Source organism: Eublepharis macularius, chromosome 6, assembly GCF_028583425.1.
Source record: "Eublepharis macularius isolate TG4126 chromosome 6, MPM_Emac_v1.0, whole genome shotgun sequence".
Classification (NCBI taxonomy): Eukaryota; Metazoa; Chordata; class Lepidosauria; order Squamata; family Eublepharidae; genus Eublepharis; species Eublepharis macularius.
Window position 1 is genome coordinate 130,083,573 of NC_072795.1, and position 19,006 is coordinate 130,102,578.

At 43.5% G+C, this 19,006-nt stretch overlaps 1 protein-coding gene across 1 annotated transcript in view; it reads left to right on the top strand.

The window, feature by feature from the left end:
- Positions 1-18,519, top strand: part of CHUK (component of inhibitor of nuclear factor kappa B kinase complex) — a 38,683-nt gene extending 20,164 nt beyond the window's left edge. The window contains exons 12-21 of the mRNA XM_054983243.1: positions 2,051-2,174; positions 4,668-4,819; positions 6,099-6,160; positions 7,955-8,064; positions 9,191-9,240; positions 9,818-9,914; positions 10,917-11,064; positions 12,041-12,165; positions 13,459-13,558; positions 17,508-18,519. Coding sequence (XP_054839218.1) covers positions 2,051-2,174; positions 4,668-4,819; positions 6,099-6,160; positions 7,955-8,064; positions 9,191-9,240; positions 9,818-9,914; positions 10,917-11,064; positions 12,041-12,165; positions 13,459-13,558; positions 17,508-17,534 — 995 coding nt within the window. The 3' untranslated portion in view covers positions 17,535-18,519. The remainder of the gene's footprint in view (positions 1-2,050; positions 2,175-4,667; positions 4,820-6,098; positions 6,161-7,954; positions 8,065-9,190; positions 9,241-9,817; positions 9,915-10,916; positions 11,065-12,040; positions 12,166-13,458; positions 13,559-17,507) is intronic.
- The last annotated feature ends 487 nt before the right edge of the window (positions 18,520-19,006 follow it).

Genomic DNA, 19,006 nt, shown 5'->3' on the forward strand with positions numbered 1-19,006 from the left:
TCTGTTGGCCTGGCATCATCCATGCATGTCAGAGGGCAGGAAAAGACAGATTAGGAGTGGGAACCCCTGCCACCCCTCTCACTGCAGCATGAGCTGCAGAGGTGATGGTGATGCAGGTGGGTAGGGAAGAGCAGGAGCCACCGCTGCATGAGCCAGGATAATGCAGGTGGGGAAGGAGCAGGAGCTGTCAGGTAGACTGTGGAGGGGCAGCAATAGGGATGGGTGGAGGAAGAGCAGGGGATGCTGCTGCCACCTCCGCTGCCACATGAGTTGAGGAGGCAATGGCAAGGCAAGTAGGTGGGCAGGGAGGGGAGGGGCAGGAACTGCTGCCACATCAGCCACGGAAGTAGCAGTGATGTGGGTGGGCAGGGAAGGATCAGGACCTGCCTTTTCCAGTGTCGTGTGAGCTGCAGAGGGGCGGGAGCTGGGATCAGCAAGCTGGGGGTTGGGGAGATGGGATTCCCCACCCCACAAGACTTGCAGGTTCCCCTCTTGTTACCTGCAAGGACTTGGCAACATCTCATTTTCCCTCCGCCATTGTTTCCTTTCCCCGAAAGCCCCCATAACCTCTCTCTTTTTTCTTGTTTCCTTCTCTCTTTTCCACCCATCCTACCTGTATCTCCCTTTTCTGTCTTCAGCTTTCCCACCTTACCTCCCCTGGCAGCCTCCATCTGAGAAAACCAGTCAAGTTGTGTGGTGTCAACTGCCAAGCCAGGTCCAGTTGCCTGGTGGAGATCCTGAATGGACTTTGCCCTGTATCGTCCTCCCTACATTATTCCCTCTTTACTTCCTCTTGGCCTCACCTTTCCCTACTTCCTTCTCTTCTTCCACCCACCAATCTGCCTTTTATCTGCCCTCCATCCTCACCTATATTTATTATTTATTTACTTCATTTGTACCCCGGCTTAGTCTTTAGTGGGGACTCAGAGCAGCTTACATCCTTCTCATTGTTTTCATTTTATCGTCACAACACTCCTGTGAGGTAGTTTAGGCTGAGTGTGTGACTGGCCCAAGGTCACCCAGCAAGCTTCCTTGGCAAAGTTATGATTTGAATCTGGGTCTCCCAGATCCTAATCTGAACTACAACCACTACATTCTGATTTGCTTCCCAGCAACTTAACCACTATGCTACAGCAGCTCTCAGTTGAATAATAGCAAGCAGCTGAGCCTGGGTGTCATGCAATTTGGGTGGTAGCAAGTTATCTGGTGGTTGCTGCCCGTCCTGGCCCCAATGAGTCCACTCTCAAAATCTAAAACAGCCTTGGAAAGTTTTAGGTGGGTAGGAGTATTGGTCTGCAGTAAAACAGCAGGATTTGAGTCCAGTGGCACCTCGGAGACCAACAAGATTTGCTGGGTGTAAGGGAGCTCTGACTCTCGAAAGCTTACACCCTGAAAATTTTGTTGGTCTCTAATGTGCCACTGGACTCATCCTGCAGCCCTGGAAAGGGCTCTCTCCCTCCCTCCCTCCTGCCTTTTACTGACCGAAACCCAAGTTTTGAAGGCTGGCAATACTGATGTGGTCGCCTAGCAACCAATACAGCAGCCACTGAAAGGGCATTGATTTCTTAAAGCTACCGTTGCTGTTTCTATTAATTTGAGGCAATTTAAAATCCTCAGTGATTTTTTTTTTTTTTTAGATTTCAGATTTTTCTGCAAACCTGGGGCTTTCTAGGTTTGTAAAAACATCTCTCTTGTGTGCTCATGACTCCAATCCCTGGATTTAAGTATCCTCAGATCTGGACATGTTGAGGATTAGATACTTTTGGTAGTTTCAGGTAGGTCTCTGTGTTGATCTGCAATAGAACAGCAGGATTTGAGTCCAGTGGCACCTTAGAGATCAACAAGATTGTCAGTATATACGCTTTTGAGAGTCAAAGCTTTATCTGAACAAGGGAGATTTGTATCTCGAAAGTGTAGGTCTCTTAGTTGCCACTGAACTCAAATCCTGCTATACATTTGGTAAGTAACCATGTTGAATCAATGTAACTGCCATGGCAGTTAATGTACGTAATAGTGTTGGCTATTTTGTTCCTTTTTTCCTTTGACACAGTACAGGACAGCAAAATTCAGTTGCCTATTTTGCGACTTCGTAAGATATGGGCTGAAGCTGTGCACTACGTGATGGGACTAAAAGAAGATTATAGCCGACTGTTCCAAGGGCAGAGAGCTGCAATGTAAGTGCCAGTTTTATATTAAAAATCAGTGGGGAAAGGTGGCGGCATTTGTAGGAGGCTCTACAGATTTGAATGTAGTCATTTCTTTGTTCCTTTCTGTACCTTTGCAGTTGCTATTTGGGAGCATCCTCCTCAGTTCCCCAGAACAGGAAATTCCAAAGCAGAGCAATTATACTTACCTCTTTTTCGGGTAGCACTTTTCCATTGTGTGTGTGTGTGTCTATGATAAGTGCTTCTTGTCCAGTTCTCTGGACACCAAAGCATGCTGCAGGAAAGTTTCCTCACTTTGGATTACTATTTGGCATTTCAGGGTGCCTTACGTCTTCTAGTGAACTTGGCTCACTCTTCTCTGATCTGGATTAAATCAGTTCACAGCAGCCGTTCTAGACTTCACACAAGCCAGAACTTCTGAGTGTCCAAAAATACAAGAATTCATATTGTCTGGGATGACCAACTTTGAACTTGGTATTCCAGGCTCATTTAAAGCATCTTTGATACTCTGTGGCCTCTTCTGCTTTTGTGACGTTGAGTCCAGTAGCACCTTTAAGACTGACCAACTTTACTGTAGCATAAGCTTTCGAGAGCCACAGCTCTCTTCGTCAGATGCATTGTCAGCTTTCGAGAACCACAGCTCTCTTTGTCAGATGCATGCTACAGTAAAGTTGGTTAGTCTTAAAGGTGCTAGTGGACTCTTTTCAATTTCACGTTTCTCAGTTATGGTCTTTACAGAACTACAGCCTGGAAAGGGACTTTGTTAGGAAGCTGCAGATCCCAAGTACAGCATTTTCAAAACATTTTATCACAAAAGGAAATCAGGGCGTAAGTCAAAAGAAGGACAGTTCTAAAAATAGAAAAAAAGAGTTTCCAAAACCTGTAAAATAAAAGCATTTCTACCGTGACTTGAATTGGTTGATTACAGTCTGATGGATCGCAAAACTGCCTCAGCAAATTTATTTCTGTCCAAAGCATTTCAAAACTGAGTTGGAGGCACATTCTGTGCAGAACAAACAGCCAGAAGAGAACAGGAGCTCATCTCATCTCTTGCCAAGAGTTTTCACACACACACACACCCCAGGATCAATTGAAAGCAGCTCCTCCCCTTAGGTGGAATTAAAAGGCTCATCTTTCAATAGGAAAGTGGACAAAAGACTAGTCAACCTTTTAACTGTTGTCAAGTAAATAAGGGGTGGGGGCATACTTTTCCCACCCACCCCTTCTTACCCATCACGGGCTCTATTTTCCTCGTCTGACACCCCACCCCCACCCCCACTACTGGCTTCAGTTCTCTTCCTTTGCTTCTGCAAGTGTTCATGTGAAATTGGGGTTGCTGTGGCAATCCAAAATGCTGCTGAACCTTGGCTTTTAGGGGTGGGAGTAACTGCACATTCACTGATGCTTTTTGGGGTGGGGAATATTTCTGCACACGCACAGATGTTGTTACCAACTTTTTGTGCGTGTGGAGGGCAGATGCTAAGTCAGATTTTTCTGCAAACCTGGGTGTTCCTTCAAGTTTGCAGAACCTTAAATCCTAGCTGAGGTGGGCCCCATTGTGCAGATTTGCCTATCAGTGTGGGTGTTGAATATAGGAATTATTATCACATCAGGAAGGAATTATTGTCACATCAGGAATACACAGTATGGCTTTGATGGGACCTTTCTGTGCTTTGACTAGGGCAGTTGGCAGGGTTTATTAAGACCAATGGCTATAAAGATTAAGGGATCCCTAGTCCTTATTTAGCTGGAGGGGGAGGCAAGATTAATTTACTGATGAATTCTAATCCAGCAGTTTCATCATACTGAAGTCTCTCTCATTGGGGGATAGTGTATTTTAGACGGGCAATAGAATATGAAGGGGAAGCGCATCTGCTTTGCTTGCAGTGTCCCAGGTTCAATGCCCAGCATCTCCTGCTGAAAAAGCTAGGTAGTAGATAATGTGAAAGACCTCCACCTGAAAACCTGAAGAGCTGCTGCCAACCTTGAAAGACCAATGGTCTCATTCAGTATTAAGGCAGCTTCATGTTTTTATGTGTATTCACTGGTTTCTGGATTGTGTGTGTGTGTGTGTGTTGTCAATATGTGTAGTGGCCTTTACAGTGACAAAATAGTAAAGAGTCCAGTAGCACCTTTAAGACTAACCAACTTTATTGTAGCATAAGCTTTCGAGAACCACAGCTCTCTTCGTCAGATGCATGCATCTGACAGAGAGAGCTGTGGTTCTCGAAAGCTTACGCCACAATAAAGTTGGTTAGTCTTAAAGGTGCAACTGGACTCCTCTGAATCTTTACAATGACAGGAGTCTGTGCCCCTGTGTTACGTTTTGTAGGATTCTGTGAGATCGGGTGGGGGTGGGAGGGGATGAGAACTTTCCTAAGCAATGAAAAGAGACAAATAAGGACATTTTCTTGTAAATTACTGCATGTACCTTGTAGGACCCATGCAGATATATTAGAAATTCATTCTGCACGCACAAACATGTTTGTCTCACTTGTGCAGGCTGAGTCTTCTTAGATACAATGCCAATTTAACCAAAATGAAAAACAACATGGTGTCAGCATCACAGCAGCTAAAAGCAAAACTGAAGTTCTTCCAGCAGAGCATCCACCTTGACTTGGAAAGATACAGCGATCAAATGACCTACGGGATATGTAAGTGTTTGGGGGGAATTAGTGTCTTGAACTCCGTGGTCAATTTTTGCAACCATCTTTGGAAGGGTGATATTGCCACCATCCCATCTCCAGTGTGGTAGCAATGGTGCTCTCCTTCATGTAGCCACTGGGGATTCATTCCACTCATGACCAGGAGGTGAGCATTTCCTGCCAAATATCTCCCTACCCCAAATAACGCCAAGAAAAGCAAGAAAGCATGGCGTCCCCTGTGTGCATCTAACAGTGATACAGATGATGTGTAGACAGTAACTGGCCTTTGTTCCCTTCTAACGTGGAATTCTTGAAGAAGAACCAGATTGAGATGGGCAATTGATAGCACTGCAGTGAAGCAATCCACTCAAACAATTACCCAATTCCGTTAGGTCAAAGCTGGGCAATATATTTGTTCAATATTTCATGTTTACAGTGCCAAAGTTATACCTCTTATTACTTTATGGAGTACCTATTTTGCTTGATGGTTGCACTCTAAGAATAGAAAGGATACAAACTCCATTTCTCAGAACTATTCTAGGATCGTGTAATGGTAATTCAGTTGCGAGTCTTGAGGTGGGCCTTTGTTCATTAACAGTTACTGTGAGGATCACAGCCATGAATTTTTGGCTGTTCTCTGTAAAGACCCATCCTTGAGTTAAAAAGGTAAAGGTAGTCCCCTGTGCAAGCAACGAGTCATTACTGACCCATGGGGGGACGTCGCATCACGATGTTTTCTTGGCAGACTTTTTATGGGGTGGTTTGCCATTGCCTTCCCCAGTCATCTTCACTTTACCCCCAGGAAACGGGGTACTCATTTTACCGACCTCAGAAGGATGGAAGGCTAAGTCAACCTTGAGCCAGCTACCTGAACCCAGCTTCCGCCGGGATCGAGCTCAGGTCGTGTGACCAGAGCTTGGGCTGCAGTACTGCCGCTTACCATTCTGCACCACGGGGCTCTTATCCTTGAGTTAATGCTTCTTTAATATTTGAAGATGCGTATCTGAACAAATGGAATAAAGCTATCCTCTATAAAATGAACTGTGCTGGATTTTCTATCATGACATTATTTTCTTACAATTTGGAGAAGGCCTGAGTGTTAATCAAAGGATTTGTCATGTTCCAGAATGTGGCTTGGCTTGGAACGGGATGGGGCCTGGTTTCCCAAAGGCCTCTTGATCCCAAAATTCAGTGGCATCACTGCTTCACAGCGTTTATTGCGTTAAAATAAACACCCGCATTGGTGTTGCAAGTCGCTTCTCTGTTGATCTAAATGTGTTCCTTTTAGCCTCAGAAAAAATGCTGAAAGCCTGGAAAGAAATGGAAGAGAAGGCCTCGCAGTGTGAACAGGTATGTAGGAGATGCTGTTGGTGATAATACCTTGGGCTAAATAGGAAAGCGGAAACATAAATAGTTTAATAAATAAAATAAATGCATATGGGGCAACACCAGCTTGTTGCCCAAGAGGCCAAAGGTTGATTTCCTTTTTCAAAAAATGAGGCAGCTTCTCACAAAGATAAAGAAAAGACATGAATCGCCCTTCCTGTGGTGCTAACAGGGTAGCATAAGAAGGAAGCCAGTCTGCTCTCGTCAGTGTAGCCCTTTTCAAGTCTCTTTGACAGAAAGAGTCGTTCCTTCCATGGACTGCTCTCCTGTGTGCCTCTTTCTCCCTTTCCCCCACCCTTGTGCCTGGGTACTCAGGAAAGAGAACTAGCTCACCCCCTGCATGCCCGTCCCACCTGCAGAGGGACCAAACGTCAAAGGCCCTTTAAATAAAGCCAGAAAGTAGATTGTGTGTAGGTTGGAACCACTGGAAGAGTTCGCAGAAGAAGCTGACAGAGCAGATCTTTCCCTGCCTTCTCCGTCCTCAAACCGCCTGCCTCTGAATATTGGCAGAGCCTTGCGAGCAAGAAGCACCACGGGACAGAGCCGAGAGGAGTCAAGTAAAATCACCTCTTTCTGTCTCCCACAGATGCAAGCCACTAACTGAAGAGGGAGAAAGAGGCCATTTTTCTTGATGCTCCCCGCCCTGCAGCTCATCTTGCTTGTGAGGCTCTACTGTTCCTCAGAGAGCAGTTTCAGGACAAATGACAGGCTGCTTGGGGAAGGGGATGGGGCGGGGGGAGAGTCCCTTTCCACGAACTGTTCCAGTGGATCCAGCCCTATACTTTTCCAGCTCATAAATATAAGAAGGCTGCCAAACACATAAAACCAGGGCTCATTTCGAGGGGGAACGTGCAGAAACGTAGTTCTGGCAGTTCCCCAAAGAGGTCACATGTCAGGTGGCCCTGCCCACCTGACTCTCGGCCATTTGGGCCCTTTTTGGCCTGGATTGGACCGAAACGGCCTGGATCGGGCCTCTGACGGGTGGTGGATCACTCTCCCGCTCAGCAGCGGCCCGATCCTGACCATTTTGGGCCCCTGTTCAGACATTTTCAGCCCCTTTTTGCCATTTTGGGCCCAATTTCAGCCCTGAATGGCCAGAATTGGGTCCAAAACAGCCAGGATAGGTGACATCAGGGGTGTGGCATATGCAAATCAGTTATGCTAATGACACATTTCTGGTGATGGCAAGGGGCGTGGCTTATGCTAATTAGTTAGGCTAATGTGTTCCTCCAGCTCTTTTTCTACGAAATGACCCCTGTATAAAACAGTTCCTGGGTGGAACAACAAGAGGAGCTTTTGACCGTCGTCAGTCTTTGTTGTGCTTCATCTCTGCAACACTGTACTGGTTTCTGTATATGATGAAAAAACCCACTCCAGGGCTGAGGATCAGGGCCTTTTTCTTTAGGAGTTCCAGTTTTGTGGAACTCCTCTTGTGAAGCCCGAAAATATCTGCTGTTGCTGATACTGGTCGTATTCATACCCTTTGCATTTTGAAAAGTTTTAAATGTATATAATTTAACGAGTTATCCTGAGAAGCGAATCTGTTTTTGCTCTTTTAGCGTTAGCTATATGTTAGAGTTAATGCTGGCTTTTGTACCTGTGTGGAATGGATGCGGTTGTGCTTTGAGTTTTCTAGGGGAAATGGTGTATTTAAATGCATAATAATAACAGTGCTGTGTTTGATGTTTATAAATATGCTGGTAGGAACCCTTTCTCTGTTGGTGACCTGGAAGGTACAGAGTTTTCTCTCCTTTTCAGGCTGGAGATATTGGCTACCTCGATGATCAGATCATGTCTTTGCATACAGAGATTGTGGAATTGCAGAGGAGCCCCCATGCACGGCGTCAAGGCGATATCATGGAAAATCTGTAAGAGCATAAGTTTGTTTTTGCTATGTAACAGATTAAATGTATTGTCCATTTGCATTGCACTGGCGTTATTTATTTTTTTAGTAGCTCAAGAACTTGGTGCCTCTTTACGCGTTACAACGTCTTCATGTTTGTTGAGTGATGAAACAAGGACTTTGAAGACAATTGTGTGCCTCCCGCACTTGCATGAGCTCTTATTGTGTGGGCAGAAGCAGTGACTGCCATCTGCTCCGTGCTTTTCCCCCCTCTATAATGTTCTGTTGGAGCTGCCGTCAGCAACATTGCAGAACCTGTATGCAGCTCTGCATTTCGCAAAGGGAGTCAAGCATCAGGCAGGCCACCCTTTTTTTCCTGGAGTGTCACAATTGATGGGTGGACTGTTTTTCCTGGTACATTACGAATTGCACAATCCTACACTAAAGGGTAAAGATATTTTTAAAGAGCCAAATGTGTTAGGAATTTTAGGCAGTAGTTTGAGAATGAAAGGATGAGGATCCTGAATACTGATAATGGTATAAATAAGTTATCGTTTCCGATATGCTAAATAGGCATCCTGGGGCATTTAACTTCACTAAACTGGGATTAGTTACTTAATTTTGTAGCCAGTTAATATATCATTCCATACTCATTAGGTTCTTGGGGCAGCAAACAACAAATGTAGCACAGTGGTTAAGTGGTTTGGCTGTGAATCAGCACTCTGCTGGTTCGAATCCCATTACTACCATGAGCTCAGTAGGTGGCCTTGGGTAAGCCACTCCTCTCAGCCCCAGCTCCCCAGCTATATTGTGGGGATAATAATAACACTAACTTGTCCACCGCTCTGGGTGAGGCACTAATCTGTCTAGAAGAGCAGTATATAAGCACTGTTGTTGTTGTTATTAAATATAACATTCAAAAGCAAAATTCAAAGAGCTGTCTTTGTATAGCGAAATACTCCTGCACTGTCAGTTTGACCAAAAGATAAATCACATAATTATTTTTTAAAATTTCTTGTGTTTTGGAACCAACGTGCCAATCACAGTCTTTACCATGAAAAATAGCTCGATAGAAGCAAAGAATTGTCTTGAATAAGAGAGATCATCGGAGAGAGATAGTCTGATTAAATTTCCAATCTTCTTTCTTCCAGTGAGCAAAGAGCGATAGAACTCTACAAGCAATTAAAGCCCCGGGCCCCAGGTATGGAATAGGTGCCTCCCCTGAAGTATCTAGGATGTATTTTTTGTTTCAACGGGAAGTTTTGCAAAGGACAGCGTGGCCAGGCAAGTGCTGACGTGGCCTGTGGTTCTCGCAAGCGATATCGGTGGCAGGCTTGGCTCTAGCAAACAGATAGAATTAACAGGACTCTGCTGCTGAACCAGGTCTGGCAGTCCTGGGTATTTTCCTATGAGGTTCCTAAGGGAAATGTCCTTCCTAGCTACAGAATTTGCATCAGATGTATGTTCTCTTGGATCCCGATGGCTGCAGCAGCACTGCTGTTTAATCTTGAATTTCCATCCCTGCTTCCAATTAAATCCTTTGCTGTTATATTCCTTGATAAGGGCATTTTGAGTAGCCCATAAAACACCCTGATACCAAGAGGAGGCGTAAGTCAATGATGAGGTTATAAAAAGACCAGGTGGCATTAGTAGTAGAGTTAAAGGTTTTAAACGAGGTTTTACTTTTTGTTAGTTTGTTTTCTGTAAGAAACTTCTCTGCCTGCCCGTGGCTTTGAAGAGGAGCGTTGTTCTGATCACATGACAGGTATTCTTTTCAGATCATTCCTACAGTGACAGCACAGAGATGGTGAAGATCATCATTCAGACGGTTCAGAGTCAGGACTGGGTGCTCAAGGAACTCTACAGACATCTTAGGTACAGCACATGTCCTCTTTCCGCCCATCGGAATTCCAGCTTAACCTTGACATGTTTGGTGTCCGTCTATACTGTTCCGCGTATTCCAACGATGGAGCATAAGCACTTTTTAAATGCGTGGGGCGTGGATTTATGTCTGAACTCCAACTATGCCTAGAACATTGTTGAGCCGTGGAGTGCTAGTGTATAGGAAGGCTTTGTTGGATCAGTAAAACCCTCCACTTCATTAATCCTAGGACTCATTCAGTAGCCATGACATTGGATAGTAATCTCATCCTGGTGTTGGAGAAAGATCATCTGCTTTGACACTGTAAAGGGCCTTGTGTTGAGGGAGTATGGAAAGGGAGGACCTGCTGTCCTGTTTTCCTCTCCTTTGGTGGTCGTGAGAAAACCGGTTGGGGTGAGGAAAGGCCCTTACGAAAGGCCAAAATGTAAACCGTTTGCATGAAGAAGGGTAGCAGTATCCTTGCTGTGGTGGATAAGGGTTGGGAGAAGAGGATGCCAAGTCAGGGTGCTGAAGTAAGAGAACTCGAGAGGCAGGAGGTGGGGGAGCCAGAAGCCTGAGTGGAAGAGGAGCAATAGTGCTGTGGAAAGCAGGAGCCAAGGCTTTGTCTGGGAGGAAATATCACCTGGACAGGTGGACGAGGAAGACTCTTGAGGCCCCTTGAAAGGGAGCACTGAAATCTCCAGGGCATTTGTATTAACATATCCAACACCTGTTTAAAGAGTGTGCAATCTTCGTAATGTCCGGGTTCCATTTCTTTTCTGAGCCCTAGTAGTTTAAAAGCCTCAGACCCCTGATGCTTCTGTTTACAAACACAGCTCTGCATCCCAAGCTCTGCACCAGGCTTCTTGCGCCCATAAAATGCATACCGTTACTGGATCCGTCTGCTTGTTGCTGTTTCGGCAACTGTATCCTGGAAATCTACTGTGTTCTTGAGTTTCCAGATGGGAAAAAAGCTGGTGCCCGGTCAACAACTTCGTTTTCTTTCTGTATCCCAGCAAGCTGTTAGGCTGCAAGCAGAAGATTATTGATTTGCTGCCCAAGATTGAAGTGGCTCTGAATAACATCAAGGAAGCCGACAGTTCTGTGATGCAGATGCAGGGGAAAAGGCAGCGAGAAATCTGGCATTTGCTAAAAATAGCTTGCGTAAGTGTTCCTCCTCTAGTTTCAGAAGCAACAGCAAGCGCTTCTTTTTACGCACGTTTTTACAGTTCATAGAGACAAAGGGGCATCTTGAATGTTTGTGTGTCATTCATTATATGCTGTGGGAAGCCAGGGCTTTTTTTCAGCTGGAACGTGGTGGAACGAGTCCCGGGACCTCTTGAAAATGGTCACATGGCTGGTGGCCCCGCCCCCTGATCTCCAGACAGAGGGGAGTTTAGATCGCCCTTCGTGCCTAAACTCCCCTCTGTCTGGAGATCAGGGGGCGGGGCCACCGGCCATGTGACCATTTTCTCCTAGGGCAACCCACTGAGTTCCATCTCCTCTTTTCCCAGAAAAAAAGCCCTGTGGGAAGCTATGTTTTTTGTTTCTTCTGAAAAAACTTTGCTCTGTTGCCCATGAGATGAGTATTCTTTCTCTGTGTCAGGCTGTCTTTCGTAAATTTAAAGGGTCCTTCCATCATGGAGAGTGAGATTTAAGTCTGTTGTACCAAGGGTGTAGGAAGAGGCATTTATTGTCTACTTGCGTGGGTAGTAGCTGTTTGACTGTAATCCTTAAACTGGATGTCAGAAGCAGATGTATATATATTCTCCCCAAATTTGTAAGTAAAGTGTCATAGCATCATAGCTTTGTAGGGATGCTAGAGGCAACTTTGGCTATAGAAACATGAAGTGAAACGCATGTACATGTGTGGATTTGCACTTCACTTAAACCATATGTGGAATGATCCAAAGCTGTCCCAGTTGTTTGTGCCTTCAGCTGGTAGTTGCTTGACTATTAGGTGTGACCTGTTACTTCTGTGGCTTCTCATCGTACAACTATACTAGTCATACATTACTGCTGTTAATTCTTACGATGCAAATAGTTTGCTAAAAGCCAACCAAGCATGGATGCGGTCTGACATGATTCTTCTCCACCAGCGTCTGTCTTCTCTCTTACTCTCTCTTTTCCTCCTTCACAGACTCAGAGTTCTGCTAAATCCGCTAGTTCCAGTGTAGAGGCTTCCCCGGTGTCTGCGTGGCTCTCACAAACGTCTCCAGGAAATGTGCTTCAGCCTCTTTCTTCTGTGGCAGCCTCTAAAAATGAGTAAGCCTAAAGGAACGGGATAGTCAGTTTCATTTAAAACTTAAACCCTGGGTGGGTTATGCTCCTATCAGAATGGGGTGAGAGCTGATTCTTGCTCAGCATGTCTTATTGAGGAACTTCTCTAACATACCATTTACCAGAAGGTTCTAAAGAGCTCTTCCCCGTTTATCAGGATAATTCTTTTTAACTTGCATTATAATGTTGATTACATACAAAAGTTGCACATCAAAACAACATTTTCTTTATGCAACATATGATGGTTGGAAGCTGAATTTCTTTTTCATAAAACGATGAATAAGGCCCATCTTGCTAAATGGAGGCTAAGTGGAGAGCCAGTTTGGTGTAGTAGTTAAGTGCAACGGGACTCTAATCCGGAGAAGCGAGTTTGATTCCCCACTCCTCCACTTGAAGCCAGCTGGGTATCTTGGGTCAGTCACAGCTCTCTCAGAGCTCTCTCAGCCCCACCCACCTCACAGGGTGATAATAATGACATACTTTGTAAACCGCTCTGAGTGGGTGTTAAGTTGTCTTGAAGAGCGGTATATAAATTGATTTTGATGATGATGATGATGATGATGGCCTTTGTGTTCTTTCTTTGTCATTAAAAGCTTCCCTTCCTTCCTTGGGCAATCTCAGTGTTATTGTCTGATAACTTTCCTGACAATCAAACCTCTGCTATAGTGGCTTCCTTTTTAGCCACGGTGATAAAGAAACAAGATTTTCATGAGTTTAGATAGTTTAAAGTGATAATGATGAGTTATGTCTATGTGAATTGGGTATGTTCAAGTGTACAGTTCATATTTTGTTGGTGTTTGTATGGCTTATGGCTTCGGCCGGAAAAGCAATAAACATATTATTATTATTATTATAAATACAATTAATTATAACTGCCTGCTGCTTAGTACAGGGCTGTGCTACACATAAAGTAAGTATTGAGAATTACTTTGCAAACTTAAAAAAATGTTTGGGGCAAGAGAACGTAGTACAACAGTGGACAGAGGAAATCAGAAGTAACTCTCTTTTTAAACCCTTTGTATTGCGGCAGTGTGAGTGTTAGAAACTGGAAGTTATGGACATTCCCCAAATAATGTTGGTAGTGGATGGTGGATGAATGTCAAGCGTCGCCAATAGATGTTAAAAGCATGTTAATAAATGTGGCCACCTGAAAAATACACACATTTGAAGAGGAACTTTTTCTTCGACAGTGATTGAAAACAAGGTGTTTTTACTTTTGCTCTGCAGGAAAGATTTACCTGGAATTTAAAGCTGCCCTTTTCTGCTTTTTCTTCCCAGGGCTCCATTTTCACAGTTGATAGAAGAAAATCTAAGCTATCTCAGCAGTTTTAGCACTATTATACAAGATGCCAAGAGTGACCAGAATAGCAGCGTGATGGTAAGGCTGAGAATCCCAAGCATGAGTGGAATTATGAATTAGATTTTTTAAAAAAAATTAAAAACAAGGGGGTTTGATTCTCCCATCTCCCTTTGTTGTCCTTGTGCAAGAAACACAAACCAAAGAAGGGGCGTCCCCGAGACTGAGCTAAAAAGCAGAGTAAAGACTCTCAAATATGCTATTTATAAATGAATGAATTAATCTCTAAACATATAAAGTGCTAAGTGCAACCAGAATACATATAGTCAACTGCATCTATTTCAAAGAACACCGTATCAGAAGATTTTACACAAGATTAATATACAATGTATCCAATCTGAGTAGAAAAATTATAGACAGCCATTTGTCAAAACATGTATATTCAAGTTCTCTAACATTGAAGGTGGACTTGAATATACGGTCTACCTTAAATGTTTTGACAAATGGTTTTCTATAAGATCGGATACATTGTATATTAATCTTGTGTGAAATCTTCTGATATGGTGTTCTTTGAAATTGATGCAGTTGACTATGTGTGTTCTGGTGGCACTTGGCACTTTATATGTTTAGAGATTCATTCATTCATTTATAAATAGCATATTTGAGAGTCTTTACTAATCTCCGAGTGTGGTTTTCACTCTGCTTCTTAGTCCTTGAACAAGAAGCAGGTTTCTCTACCTGCTCCAGCCAAGTAGGGACCACTCCTTACAAATACTTCTATTTCCCTTCGGTTTTCACTATATTGAACCAAACTGGCTGTCCTGGGGCCAGCCTGATCTTGTCAGATCTCAAGCTAAGCAGACTTGGACCTGGTTAGTATTTGGATGGGTGACCACCAATGAAGTCAAGGGTTGCTACGCAGAGGCAGGCAGTGGCTTAACCACCTCTGTTCTTCTCTTGCCTTGAAAACCCCTGGAGGAGTCCGCGTAAGTTGGCTGCAACTTGACAACACTTTACACGCACATACACAGGGTGGGTAGAGACCTTGGATTCTCCTTCCCCCCCCCCCACCTTCTCTCCATTTGGCTCCTGCTAATGATTCTTTACTTTCTGGTTTTGAGAGTTAGTTTTAAGTGCATCGAGTTTTTCTGGTGGGTTATTTCGTGAGATTTGTGTCTCCTTCCTACCAGCCTAGCTGATGAGCAAAAATAGGTGTGGGTGGAGAGAGAGACCCCATGCCTTCCTGTGAGCCCAGCTGCCTCACACTGGTGGCACTTGGCTGCTTTGGCACTGGGGAGAGTGCTCTCTCCCATCCCCCTTGCAGGGTACTCTGCGAAACAACGCAAAAATAAAAATGCTGTTTCAGAATGACCGTCTTCAGCCCCAAACCTCGGCTGCAGTCCTGAGGACACTTTTCCTGAAAGAAAGCCCCACTGCATAACATGGGACTTACTTCTGAGTAGACCTGCTTTAGCATTGCTCCACTTGTATCCTAACCTGAACCTTGGCGAGGTTCAAATTTCAGACCAGCCCTAGTTTTCACAGCATATTCTTGTTTGATTGAGGTGGCCCATCTGCAAGCCATGGGAGTACCAAAAAATTGTTGTTGGCTAAGAAAACCCACTTGGCAAAACCGCAACATTTTTATTTTGTCAGATGTTGCTTCCTGTTCCTTTAGTATCCCAACAAGTTTCTTGGCCTTTCTTGTTCTGCTGGGGGACTGGCATGAAACTTTGCTTTCTCTTGTTACATTCGCTGCTTCCCAGAAGCGTCCCAAGTTTTCACTTAATTATTCTATAAGTGAATAACTTTCCCTCTTCCTTCTGGCGCTACAGAATTAAGTCGAGCCATGTTTTGTTAGTTTTCCCAGTGTTGACCTGGCATGTAGGTTTAATAGGAAATGCAGATCCGGACAGCCGCCTTGTTGTTACGTTCTTGGTTGGATCTTCATTATTGTTCAATTGCTGAAAAATAATTATTTTGTATAATTCTTAGTGATTCAACGGTAGGCTTCATTCTTGATTTTTGGTCGTGCATCTGTTTCCATTTTATCACAAGTTTTTTTTTAAAGAAATCTCTAAAACAAAAGCACTTATTTGAGGGAAGACATGTGGATCATGTAGCAGCCGGACATTTTTGTGTCAAGTTTTCAGCTTAAGGGAGGAAGGCACAAATATTTTGTGACCTCTTCTCCCACCTCAACGGTTTTTTGTTTTTTTGTTTTAAATTTATTGGATGGTTAACATATCATACATACTGTTAATACATAATACAATGATCCCCTATATATATAGTGTATGCTCCCCGCCCCCTCCCCTCCCCCTTTCCTCTATTGACTTCCAACAGCACTACAACCCCCCGTTTCTGTTCCAAATACTATCTCTTAGTTGTCATTTTAAACTTAATGGTAAAGATTTACATTATGTCTTATCTTACTTAATAACACTCAAGAGACCATAATTGTCCTTTAACATCCCATCTTTTTTCTAAGTATTTTTTCAATTTCCCCCAGTCCTCAAAAAATTCCTTTGGATCTTGCTCTCTCAGTTTCCTTGTTAATTTGTCCATTTCCGCCATATATAACACTTTTTGTATCCACTCTTCAGTTCTCGGTATTTCTTCTTTCTTCCAATATTGTGCATACAAAATTCTTGCCGCCGTTATCATATAGTACAGTATTACTCTGTCCCTTCTATTAATACCTTTTAAATGCAAAGATAACAATAACATTTCTGGATTCTTAACTACATTATTTTGGAATATTAAGGACATTTCAGTACATATTTTAGACCAAAAGTCTCTAGCCTTATCACAAGTCCACCACATATGAAATAGAGAACCTTCATGCTCTTTACATTTCCAACACTTGTTGGATAGCTGCTTATTAGCAATGGCTAACTTTTTCGGAGTTAAATACCATCTATATATCATTTTATAGCCATTCTCTTTAATACTGGTACACGTTGAAATTTTTAAAGTATTTTTCCACAACTGTTCCCATGCCTCCATCATAATCTCATTGTTACAATTTATTGCCCATTTTACCATTTGAATCTTAATCGTCTCATCTTCAGTATACCATTTTAACAATAATTTATACATTTTGGAGATTATTTTGTTATTATCCCCCAATAGAAGTTCTTCTAATTCTGAGTTTTTATTTCTAAAGCCTGCTTTCCTTTGATCTGATTCAAATAAGTCTTTAATTTGTTGATATTGCAGCCAGCCATATTTAAATGGTAATTCTTCATTCGATTTAAGTTTCAGCACGTTGTTTTCGGTTTTTAATAGTTCTTTATAAGTAAGCCATTCATCTCCTTTATATTCCAAATTCGGGTTAATTACTTCTGCTGGAACAATCCACATTGGTTTCTCTTGTTCTATAATTTTTTTGTATTTTAACCAAGTTAACAATAGATTTCTTCTCAAGTAATGGTGTTGGAACATTGCGTCCATTTTATGCTTATCATACCATAAGTACGCATGCCATCCAAAAAGTTTGTTATAACCTTCCAAATTTAACAATTTTTGATTGGATAAGGACACCCATTCTTTTAGCCATACCAAACATATTGCTTCATGGTACAATCGAAAATCAGGTAATTGCATGCCACCTCTTTCTCTTGCGTCACAGAGCACCTCAACAGTTATGGGAAGGAATTGTTTTGCAATCATGTTTAAAAATGGGGGGGAAATGCCCCTGACAGATCCCACAGAATTGGCTTGCTTATTTCTTGTGTGCAGGGCTTTTTTTTCAGCTGGAATGCGGTGGAACGGAGTTCCGGAACCTCTTGAAAATGGTCACATGGCTGGTGGCCCCGCCCCCTGATCTCAGCGGCATGGAGGGCAATCTAAACTCCCCTCTGTCTGGAGATCAGGGGGCGGGGCCACCAGCCATGTGACCATTTTCTCCGAGGGCAACCCACTGAGTTCCACCACCTCTTTTCCCAGAAAAAGCCCTGCTTGTGTGCATGCATTTTTTTCTAGTAATGTATGAGACATAACTGATTGCTGCCCTGTTTTCCTCTAGAATCTTGACTGGAGTTGGTTAAATTAGCGGAGTGTGGCAAGAACAATGCCGAGACGAGGCAAAGGAACATCACTACCTCACTGCGGAGATTATGGGCAACAGTGCCTCGTATGTATCTTTTCCATCCCAAATTGACCATCGCACCTTAATGGCCACTGCACCTGCCCCAGTGGCTTGTGGCTGCAGAAGAGCTGTTATCAGAGGTCAAGATGCTGCATTTGTCAGGTTACGTGGCAAGTTGCAGCACATCTTGGAACATGGCTGGCCCTGCTCCTTAGCACTAAGAGATCACCCAGACTAGACGGAGCGTCTCCTGCCTTAGGGCACAGAATGGAAAACACTGAAAGCAGAACACACTGAATTTTTACTAAAATGGAAACGAAGAGAAGACTTGCCACAAGAAACCCCCCATGTAAATCTTTTAGCATGTGCCTTTGTGAATCAATTCCTTTTCTTCTCAGGTTCCTCTAGAGATGATTGGTGCTTGTATTCCTGTAAGCATCAAAGGATATATTTTGTTGTATATTAGCCTCATTAATTTTTGTATTTTAAAATGATTTATATATGACTTCACCTAAAATAGGCTGAGTTAGAAATGAAAAAAAAAATGTCATTCAGCACTGGGCTTATATTGGGTGTTTGCTAATGGCAATGAAGCTTCTTGAGATTCATTAGGAGCCTCGGTTTTTACTGTTGTGGACTTTGCTGTCTTTACTGGTTATCATGTTTCAGAAGACATGATGGTTCAGTGGGATAAAGAGCTGGCCTCTAGAATGGAAGACAGAGATATAAGATCATGCAAAGTTGACCCGGTGGGATGTAGGGATGAGCATGCCGGTTTGACAAGCAGCATCTTGGAGCACTCACCTTTCCTGGGTCTTACTTTTTACCAGGGCTTTTTTTCTGGGGAAAGAGGTGGTGGAACTCAGTGGGTTGCCCTCGGAGAAAATGGTCACATGGTTGGTGGCCCTGCCCCCTGATCTCCAGACAGAGGGGAGTTGAGATTGCCCTCCACGCCGCTCGATGGCGCAGAGGGCAATCTAAACTCCCCTCTGTCTGGAGATCAGGGGGCGGGGCCACCAGCCATGTGACCATTTTCAAAAGGTGCCGGAACTCCATTCCACCGTGTTCCAGCTGAAAAAAAACCCTGCTTTTTACTATTTGGGTGGCACGATATAATGTTGGTTTCAACAGTGCTCTGTGATAAGTGAAAGACAGACACCTCAAGAAGTGCTGTGAGATGTTTAAGTTACTTCAAAAACGTATGGAGAGTTGCAGTCTTTCGGCTTGTTCACAACTAGTTTTCCTAAGATACCTCCTGGAGAAAAATGGAGCAGATTCTGCCAAATCTAGGGTGGGTGGGTGGTGTTTCTGGTAAAGCTCCCCTTCTAAAGTTGTGTGCAGAGAAGTTTGTTGTTCTTTAAATAGTGGCCTACTTCATCATATTGCATATCTGTTTGAACCTCAGACTCCTCACACCGTCCATTATGTGTAAGGCT